At 53.0% G+C, this 10,685-nt stretch overlaps 1 protein-coding gene across 1 annotated transcript in view; it reads left to right on the top strand.

Moving 5' to 3' along the window:
- The window catches only part of EPAS1 (endothelial PAS domain protein 1), an 84,057-nt gene extending 74,224 nt beyond the window's left edge, over positions 1–9,833 (top strand). Inside the window, exons 8-16 of the mRNA XM_042932187.1 lie at positions 739–886; positions 1,549–1,763; positions 2,884–3,074; positions 3,589–3,699; positions 4,696–5,189; positions 6,074–6,200; positions 6,411–6,534; positions 6,849–7,016; positions 7,574–9,833. Coding sequence (XP_042788121.1) covers positions 739–886; positions 1,549–1,763; positions 2,884–3,074; positions 3,589–3,699; positions 4,696–5,189; positions 6,074–6,200; positions 6,411–6,534; positions 6,849–7,016; positions 7,574–7,725 — 1,730 coding nt within the window. The 3' untranslated portion in view covers positions 7,726–9,833. The remainder of the gene's footprint in view (positions 1–738; positions 887–1,548; positions 1,764–2,883; positions 3,075–3,588; positions 3,700–4,695; positions 5,190–6,073; positions 6,201–6,410; positions 6,535–6,848; positions 7,017–7,573) is intronic.
- Positions 9,834–10,685: the final 852 nt, after the last annotated feature.

A 10,685-nucleotide genomic window follows, 5' to 3' on the forward strand; every position in this document is an offset into this window, starting at 1 on the left:
AGGTGGCCTGTGAGTGTACCCAGAGAACGGGGGGCAATTCTCTGCGTTTACAGAGAATCTGGGTCTTCTCCGTGGGGTCCCTCACAACGTTACCTGCAGCCCTGGGGAAGAGGTAGCTTTTCCTATACAGCATTTGTCCAGGATATTCAGTCAACACTTCTGCACCTGATAAGCCAGACAGGCAGACGTCGTGCCCAGTACGAATAGCTGTCGTATACGGGTAGTTAAGAATGATTATCATCATTACTATTATTTTTATCAGTACCTCATTTTGCAGATAAGGAAACCAAATCTCAGGGGGATTGTTCTTTTCCCAAAGTCCCCATGAAGCAAGATTTTCTAATGCTTACACTGTGCCTCTTCCAGTTCTCTGTGATTTGAGTTCTGAGCTAGGATTCTGAAGAATGAATTCCCAAGGAATGAAAATGTATATGTCCAGGTTGGAAAACTACCAGAAATTCTAACATTAGACTTTAATTTAAGGAGATTTATTGATTCCTTTTTACTGGGAGCAGATGAAGAATTCCGGAGTAGGGAATGTGAGACGCCTTCCCAGGGCTTTCATACAGTAAACAAATGCTACATGAGCATTTAGAACAATCTGGAGGAGGAAAGAAGCCATAAGCAGGTCCTTGCTGCCTTAGGGGCCAGTCTTGTCTGTTTCCCTGCAGACTGCCTTCCCTGTGAGGTCTCCCTTTCCAACCTCCCTGACCTCAGGCTCCGTTTCTCCTCCCCCAGTGTGCACCAAAGGTCAGGTGGTGAGTGGCCAGTACCGGATGCTTGCAAAGCATGGGGGCTACGTGTGGCTGGAGACCCAGGGGACGGTCATCTACAACCCTCGCAACCTGCAGCCCCAGTGCATCATGTGTGTGAACTATGTCCTGAGGTAAGCCTATGAGGGCCACGGTGCTCCCTGGACTGAGGGCAGCAGGCCCGGGGAACCCAGACCTGCCAGAACCTGGGCACTACTTCCGCAAGCTCTTTGCAGTGCTGATCCTTATGACCCACAGGATTTCTATGGCTGCCTCAGGAATTATAGGACACCTGGCATTTCCCCTTCACAGTGTTTTTTTTTTCCTGCATCTTTCTCCCTGCTTGTCCTCTGTGTCATGCCTCTGACCCACGTGGGGAGGCAGAAAGCATAGTTGTCACTTAATATTTTCTAAATGGGGGACAAGGAAAGAGGATTGCTCGTTCTTTCCGGGAGAAGATGTAACACCTTCACTCCATAGTGTCTGGGAAGAGAGCTGGAGGTGGTCACACTGCTAGAGTAGAAAAACAAAAGCCCTCAAGCCTACGTACACAGTGCAGCCCACACACAATAATAAAAAGCATCCAAGATGCATCCATACTCAGAGGGCACTCTTCAGGATTGCTGCCGCCATGACTCCAGACGTCATCGTGTGGTTCCTTAGAAAGCGCTGGCATGGGGGCCGAACCCATGTTTTTGGCTGAAAGGCTTGGCTACCTGGTATTCCACGAGTCGGGGGGTGTAAAAGGATTTTGCTGGAAAATCCGGAAAGTCTGACACACCTCTCGTCCCATCAGCGAGATTGAGAAGAACGACGTGGTGTTCTCCATGGACCAGACGGAATCCCTGTTCAAGCCGCACCTGACGGCCATGAGTAGCATCTTTGACAGCAGCAGTGAGGTGGCTGTGTCTGAGCAGAGTGACTACCTGTTCACCAAGCTGAAGGAGGAGCCGGAGGAGCTGGCCCAGCTGGCCCCCACTGCGGGGGATGCCATCATTGCCCTGGATTTCGGTGGGTGCTTCTTAGCTCAAAGGGGCCTGCTGAGCCTCTCTGGGTGAGGCAGTTCTGACTGTAGCAGGCTTCCCTGGCTTCAGCTTTTTCTTAACCCCTGCGTCTTGTGAATGTGGCCAGACTGTGCTGAGCCCCAAAACACAACGCATGCTCTTGCCACTAAGACAGTCCTGCTTCTGACCTTGCAGTGCCGAGTGGGGCGGGGTTATGGGGGACTCCCTCCTGAGACGTCTACTGATTTTCTGGTCCAGGCAGCAGAGAGTCTGAGACGAGGGAGGGGGCAGCAGGAGAGATGCCCTGAGGCCACTGGTACATTTTCATAGAGGATAAATCTCCACCTGGGCCTTGAAGGACAGATTGACTGTTTAGGTGGAGGGCCAGGCTGAAATAGTGTCAGAAATAATTCCAGAAATGTGGATGGAGAAAAGATTCTGGCCCAGCATGAAGCCCTCATATGCACTATTTCTTACAAATGTATGCCAGTCCAGTGGAGATGCCTGTCCTATGGCCCCAGGCAAAATTTTCAGCCCTGGTCCCCCTCCCATGCTGGAGGCACCCCAAGTGTGCACCCGGGGAGCCCCATGCTCCCAGGTCGTGACCCCCATCTTCCTCGCCCAGCCTTGCACAGCTGCCCCAGGGCCAGCAGCACCTCCCCGTGCTCACCCTACAACTGTCTTGGCCCCTTCAGAAGTGCTCTGGAAGGCCATGTGAGGATTGCAACCTCAGAAACTATAAAGGGCAGCAGCCCCAGGACAAGAGGTCTTGCAGCTTCCTTATTTTGTGGCAGAACTGAGGCAAATTGTCCACTTGTCCTTTTGCAACCTCCTCCTCCTCAACATTCCCAATCGCCTGTCAAGGAAGTGGGTGCTAGGATCTGACATGAGGTCTCTGAAAATGAGATGCTCCCGGAAGGTGTTCGCTTCAAAGGGAGCCTGTTCATTGACTCACAGACCCAGTAATGGCCTCTTGGTCACAGCCAGACCTCAGAGCATGGAGGGCTGAGCCCCCAGGTACACCTTCAGAGCCTCCTCGGACGCTCTGTGCTTCCTTTGGGTTTTCTCTGCCCAGGGGTGGGCCTAGTGCTTGTGGGGGTTAAGCGGCCAGGCCCTTGTCTCCACAGGGAGCCAGAACTTTGAGAAGTCCTCAGCCTACAGCAGTGCCCTTCTGCCCCCGAGCCAGCCGTGGTCCAGAGAGCTGAGGAGCCACAGCACCCAGAGTGAGGCCGGGAGCCTGCCCGCCTTCACCGTGCCCCAAGCGGCTGCCTCCGGGAGCGCCACCCCAAGTGCCACCAGCAGCAGCAGCTGCTCCACGGTGAGCACCCCGTCTTGGGGTGAGGACACTGAAAGGGTGGGCTGCTCTTTCTGGCTGCTGCAGGATGGCCGAGTAGACCGCCCAGACAAGAATACTGCCCGCATGCCCCTCAAGCTATCCCAGAGTCCCCTAGGGCAGTGGTAACCCTTACCTGCCGGCTGTTCCAGCCGTTTGCTATTAATATCTGTCCGCACCCCCCCCCCCATCTATGTGATAAGATCCTTGAAGATGGGGGCTAAGTTACACACAGCTTGGAGCCTGTGGCTCATTCCCTGTGCAGGGCAGTAACCATCCTGCTCGAGGCAGACAGCTGTACAGTTTCTGGAGCACTCCCCTCCCCACCACTGGCCCCTGGCCATAGCCTTCTTGTAAGGATTGTTCCCTCTACACATGCTTGTTCCATGGATTGGCGTTGACTCTGTGGGTCCAGAAATAGATTTCTCCTTTCACCTTGGACTTCTGGGAAGACCAGTGTCCTACTCTTGACTTGGTCACCCTCCTTCCTGGCCCCCAGCCCAGCAGCCCCGGAGACTATTACACATCTCTGAATGATGATCTGAAGATTGAAGTGATCGAGAAGCTCTTCACCATAGATACAGAGGCAAAGGACCAGGGCAGCACCCAGGTAGGTGGACCGTGAAGGCTCACGCCCATTCTTGCAGCCCCGTTCCTTTTGGCGGAGACCAGTGGGAACACTTGGCCAAGGCCCTGGTCTTAACTGGGAAATGGGGCCGGGGGGTAGCCCCTTCTCCCCCCTCTGCCCTCTGCTTTGTGTGCCAAATCCAGCTCTTGCATTCTTTAAAGAGGCCCTATGTTTAAAGAGCATCTCCAGATTTGTGAGATGTTTAGAAGCAATAAGGAGCAATTACTCTCCTCACAAACACCTTCACCTTAGGATTCTGTAAGAACAATTTTTATTTGAAATGGATTTAAAAATGACAGGCGTCTGACAAATTTTCACTTACGCACAACTTTTTAGGAACGCACTTCTTACAGAAGGGCCACTGTTCTCGAAACATTATAAAAACAAGGAGGAGGTGGGTGGATATTTCACAAAGCCCCAAGAAGAATTATTAATCCCCCTTTGTCTCAGTCCCAGTTATAAAACAAATCCCACCTTGCTGCTCAGCTGGTCTCTTTGCCCTGCCTCGCACAAGCTCCCGCAATTCTGTAAAACGTCCTTTGTGCTGGGGCATATAAAGCTGTTTCTGGCTTTCCAGGAGCCCCTGTGTATGCTCTGGCCCCAGGGGCAGTCACCACAGGCAGAGAAGTCTTACTGGGGCCACAGGAGAGAAGGGGGCGGGGGTCGGACAGGTAGACTGGAAAGAGGAGGGCATTTCGGGGTGGGTGAGGCAGTGACAGCAGTGTGGGGCACAGGCTGAAGAGGGGTGGACCCCTGGAAAGGCTAGCATCACGTGCGGGGAGACACGTACATGGGGTAGACAAACCTGGGTTTCCTTTTGGTGGGCAACGGCCAGAAGTGCTGAAGCAAGGGAGGGACGCCGGGAGGGGCATGAGAGATGGGGGACAGGGGCAGGGCTGTGAGGGGCAGACAGCGGCTGGACCAGCGTTCTCAGGAGGCACCAGCCTCACCGCTCCTCTCCCGCTGCCCTGCCCCCAGACGGACTTCAGTGAGCTGGACTTGGAGACCCTGGCCCCCTACATCCCCATGGACGGGGAAGACTTCCAGCTCAGTCCCATCTGCCCCGAGGAGAGGCTTCTGCAGGAGAAGCCCCAGTCGACTCCCCAGCACTGCTTCAGCACCATGACGAACATCTTCCAGCCGCTGGCACCTGTGGCCTCCCACAGCCCTTTCCTCCTGGACAAGTATCAACAGCAGCTGGGAAGCAAGAAGATAGAGCCTGAGCACCGGCCCCTGTCCTCCATCTTCTTTGATGGCGGCAGTAAAGTGTCCCTGCCCGCGTGCTGTGGCCAAGCCGGCACCCCTCTCTCCTCCCTGGGAGGCAGGTCCAGCAGCACACAGTGGCCCCCTGATCCGCCATTACATTTTGGGCCCACGAAGTGGCCTGTTGTGGATCAGCACACGGAGTCCTTGGGGCCATCACCGTTGGGGCCCCCCGTCAACTCGCCCCATCTCTCCGTCTTCAAGAAAAAGTAAGTGGCAGAGCCCCTTGGCTGAAGCAGCAGACTCCCACTGTAATCTCTGGGGCCCCAGAAAGGCTCCCTGCCTCCTCCCCTTCTCCCCCACCACAGCCTTCTCTGTACTCAGAGTCTGGATGCGTTGAGGGAATCACCCCAAGGTATGTGAGTCCTCAAGCAGGACATATTTCTATCAGGGCTGGAGACCCAAGAGGGGACTGAGGCCCAGAGAAGGAAGAGAAGGGGGGTGTTGAGGGCCTTGAGCCCCACCGTCTCTCTCTTCAGACCAGGATTCATCAGCTGAGCCACAGAATGCAAAGAATGATTTGAGTGACTATTTTCTTAGTTCTCTCCTAGAACCCTGATTGAGAAAAGCAAAAAGATGCCCTTGATTCGCCCTGCCTTTTGGCTTCCCAAGGTCCTAGTGCAGCAACATCTTAGGGCTCCTTTAAATCTCCCCAATAAGCCTCATGCCAACCAGCAGGGTGCTCACTGGGCGGAGTCACATGGTTGGGATGTGACTTCTAGCTCCCAGGACCTACTGGTTATGCTTCCCTGGGGCACTTGCCCATCACTGGTCCTCAGTGGGGAATGGTTCCGGGCAGTGGTACAGGGGAGAGACAGGGCAGGAGACAGTGGTCTTAAAGACAGATGGAATGAGGTCAGGCCTAAAGGCTGTCTGGGTACAGCTCGGCCAGCAGGCAGATGTGGAGGGAGGTACAGGTGATCTGAGCCATCGGTATCTCAAGCTCCTGCCCCTCCTCTGGGACTCTGCCCTTTGGGTCTTAGAGCCAGCACGGTCAACTAATGGTTCTGGGAGGTCCCCTGGAGCAGGGGGAAGGCCCTGGGGGGTATGGGGCTCCCTACTTCTTCACAGCTCACTCTCTCGGGCTTGGCAGGTCTGCAAAAGGCTTTGGGCCCCAGGGCCCGGATGTGATGAGCCCGGCCATGGTAGCCCTGTCCAACAAGCTGAAGCTGAAGCGACAGCGAGAATATGAGGAGCAGGCCTTCCAGGACCTGAGCGGGGTGAGCCATCTGCCTGGTGTGGCCTAGGGACGCTGGCTGGGGGTGGAAACAGCCCGAGAGCAGAGGTCCGGCCCGGGCAGAAACTCTCACGATGGCTGTGAGGGCTCAGAGAGCCTATGACAGGCAGCAGGGAGGGATACAGCCTTGCATAGAGAGCAGCCCACCCCCGACTCAGTTTGAGGACCAGGTATCTGGCCTTCTCCCCTCTAGATCCAGGGGGACCCATCAGGCAGCAGCACTTCACATCAGATGTGGAAAAGGATGAAGAGCCTCAGGGGCAGCGTGAACTGCCCTTTGGTGCCCGACAAGTTGCTGAGCGCAAGCCCCCCCAGTGGTAAGCAGCAGGCCCAGGCCTCCTGGGGGGACAGTGTTTGCAGGGGCCCACCCGGGATCCCCCACCGTCTCACCGCCTGCACCTCTGAGCCGTGGTAGAACAGGGTGGTGTCCTCTGCCCTGCCTTCCACACACCCAGCACCCCCTTTCCACTCTGGCTCAGCCGATACAGTCAGAAAGCTCTGGGCTCTGCTGCCCCAGGAGCTGGCTCTAGTTCCGAGCACCTTTTGTGAAGGAAGGGGGATGCTGGGGGCTGACAGCCTCTCCCTTCCCTCAGCCCGGCACTGCCCTCACTCGCCGGCATTGGTCTTTCAGATGAGTTCACCCAACTTCCCATGAGGGGTGCGGGACAGCCTCTGAGACATCTGCCACCGCCGCCGTCTGCCATGAGCCCCAGGGAGAACACCAAGAGTGGGTTCCCCCCACAGTGCTACGCACCCCAGTACCAGGACTACAGCCTGCCGTCAGCTCCCAAGGTGTCAGGTGAGTGCGTTCAGGAAGTGGACCCACCATGCTAGGGTCTGACGGGGGACAGAGAGCGCCAGGAGCTGGATCTCACAAGGCCACAGAGCTCAGCAGGGCACGAGAATGAGACTGACGCCCTGGAAGGCAGCGACCTTTCCAGATTTTTACTACAGCAGGGGCTGGGTGCCGTGTGCCCACAGGGCTCTAGAAGGGACATCCAGGGCCCTTTGGACCTACGAGTCCCCGAACCCCTGTCTTTTGCTCAGGGTTTCATGTTACCATACTGCCTGCTGCTCACTCCCATAGCAGGAGTGCCGCTCTGCCTTCAGGCAGGAACTGAGCGGAGGACGTGCCCAGAGAGCTCTGCGGGGGCCACCCTCCTGGACCTTGTTCTCTGGGTTAGGCACCTGATGCCCGTCTTCCTCCCTGGGCTGCCTGAGTGTGCTGCCATTTACAAAACATAGATACCATCACGAAAAGGGTACTGTTTGGGGGAAACACGCCAGAACCCCTCTTATGGAAGAGACCCTTTTGGCACATTTGGTACCATGTTTTTAAAACTCTCATTCTTTCAGGCATGGCGAGTCGGCTGCTTGGGCCCTCCTTTGAGCCCTACCTGCTGCCCGAATTGACCAGATATGACTGTGAGGTGAATGTTCCTGTGCCAGGAAGCTCCACGCTCCTGCAAGGAGGGGACCTCCTCAGAGCCCTGGACCAGGCCACCTGAGCCAGGGCCCTCCACTGGGCAGGCCCCCCGCCCCCCCTGCCCGCGCCGCCCCACCAGCTTCACTCTCTACGTCTGTTTTTGCAACTAGGTATTTCTAACACCAACACACTTTTTACAAGATGTACCTACCTGGTGAACTCGCCCACGTCCCCACGTGGTGGCCTTTTTCTAAAGATGCTCACTTTAGTGTATTTTTAAGATGCACAGTTGTTTTACCTGCTGTTTTATTCTGTCAATGAAACGTTCTTAAATTTTGTAAGATTTTTCTTCCCCCGACTTTGATTACTTCTAATTTATATTATTCATGGGTCCCTCTGTCTCTCTCACACACACGATATCCATACTAACGAGTTTTGTGTACATTTGTTCTCTTGTAGGGAAAGCTTTGGCTTCATTTAACTAAAAAGGTCTTCTTGTTGTTGCCAAAGAGAAACAAAATAATTTTGCTTTCCAAGCTTGATTTTCATGGCCTCTTCCCTCTCAAAGCCCTTCTTTCTTTTTTAAAACTAATCACCATATAATAAATTTCCATCTTTTCTTCTTTTCTTAAGCTGACTCTCGGCTCTAATTTTGACACAACCATTGGGGAAAAGGAAAACGCAAAGGGTGGGCTCAGCATATGGGGTTAACTGTGAAGGTTGTGTAGTGTGGCTTTTCCCCCAGTGTGGTTTTTCTCCCGCATTCAGTGGATTTGTTTGGTAATTATTATTCAAAAATATAAGAGTTCTTTAAAAAGAAAAGTTATATCTGGGTTAAGTGTTTATCATATATATGGGTACTTTGTAATATCTAAAAACTTGGAAATGGAATCCTGCTCACGAAATCACTTTAAGATCTTTTTGAAGCTGTCCATTTTCTCTCCCCTGGTGTTGCTGACACTGCAGATTGTACAGAACTCCCACGGGCCTGTACCAGCACTGCTCAAGGCCTCTTGCTGGTGGCTTTTTGCTTCGGGGATATGCCCTGGGCATGACAGACAATCCAAGACGTGGAATCATAAAGTGTGGGAGCACTGTGAGCTGTCTTCTCGTGTTCTATATGTATTATGTATGTATGTATGTATGTATATTATTATTGCTGCCAAGAGGGTCTGATGGCATGTCATGGGGTGGGGGTGAGGGTGGGGCAAATCTAAGGGAGGGGAAGTGCTTTAATTTTTCTTCAGATTTTGTTGCCAGCCCTTCAAGTGCACTGAGCTATGGGACCCAAAAGGTCTTTCACATGGCACATTTGGATATTTCCAGAATTACCACGAGACGGTTTCGGTGGGAGTTCATGAAAGACAGGATTCAGAAATGGGGGTCGTGATCCAGCCATGGTGCTCCCAGCTTACCAGCCGGGAGCACATGTTGCTGGCCTGAGAGAGGATATGGGAAGGGGGCACAGCTGGTCCTGACCGGCCACGCACCCCTTCCTCAGCCTGCCGTTAGGTGGCCCAGCGAGGAACAGCAGGCAGACTTCCTGGGTGGCCCCTAGCCTCAGGCCTTCCCCAAGTTCTGTCTGTCACCTGAAGTGACTTATTTAGGTAGGAAGCACTGAAAATCAAGTGTTCTCAGAGCACTTTGTAACTCACTGGGTAAGAAGGACGATACCTTTTTGGTTTTTAAATACCAATCACATGGAGCTTTTCTGTCCTGGATACAACAAGGAAGTTTCTAGAAACACACACAAAGCACAGCAGGTGAAGAATTTGGTAAAGCTGGAGGGACATATTGCCAAAAACACAACAAAAAAAACAATTTCAAAAGAAATCTCTAAGAAGAATGACCCGGTCGCTGCATTGACCAAATCACACTTTAGCACCACCGCTTTGCCCCACGCACGGCGGCAGAACTTGAAGGGTTACTGACGCGTAAACGCTGGTGTTTGGTGTTTGATTTCCTGTGTGTGTTGCCTCAGCATTAAGGGCATTTTTACCCTTGCAGTTTTACTAAAACACTCTGAAAAATATTCCAAGCTTCATAGTAACCTTACCTGTCAACGTAACGAGTTCATGAACATTATTGTATTGTCAAACTCCTACTGACAACATTATTACTATAGGGGAGCTTAACTTTATAAAGAAATGTATTTTGACACTGATATCTTATTAAAGTGTTCTGATCCTACCACTGCCGGTGACTCTTGTTCCGTGGGGACTTATCATGGGCTACACCGACGTAAAGCAAAGAATCTGTTAAACAGTTTACAGACCACGAACCTTGGCGCTGATCTCTGTGAGGCAACGGAGGCCAGCCGACAGGAAGAACAGAGCAACATTAACACTTAGGAACGGCTCAAGACCGGGCGCCATGTTGCATTGTCCATATTTCCCACATATTTTTCTGTCTGCCTCTGGGCCCTTTCTCATATCCTAGGGAGTCCCCAAGGACAGAAGTCACGGCCCTGCTTTCAGAAGACTGAAGCAGCGTGACAGCTGCACGAAGGGTCAGGAAGGACCTCCATTTGGAGGTGGCAGGGCTCCAGCGGGACCTTCCTAGGTAGGATGGGAAGGGCAAAGACCGCCTCAGACCGAGACCGTATGTGATACGTTCTCGAGTTCAGATTTTACTTTTCTAAATCATGACCTGTTTATGAATAGGCAGCTGTCTCCATGCAGGGCTGGGGAGACAGCCGGCAGCAGCCTCTGCTTACAACCATCAGTCCTAGCACCGGCCATTCCAGCATATTCCTTTGACCTCTGTGGCCCCAATGGGAACTGCTTGGCTTCTCTGTGGCCTCTGTGAAAATGAAATTAATTCCTTCACTTCCATGACCACCCAGGCAGGACCCAGGAGAAAAGAGTTTTAAAGTATTCCCCCCTACACACAGTTGTTTTTTTTAACTATACTCATTTGGTGAAGTCATGATCTCCACAAGAGCTTACCAGATAGTGGCGGAAACAAAATCCTGAACAACTCCCCTGTGTGAGCTGGTGTACAATGATGGAGGCCCTTGGCCCGCATTTTCCCAGATAGTCC

This window comes from Panthera leo, chromosome A3 (assembly GCF_018350215.1).
Source record: "Panthera leo isolate Ple1 chromosome A3, P.leo_Ple1_pat1.1, whole genome shotgun sequence".
NCBI lineage: Eukaryota > Metazoa > Chordata > Mammalia > Carnivora > Felidae > Panthera > Panthera leo.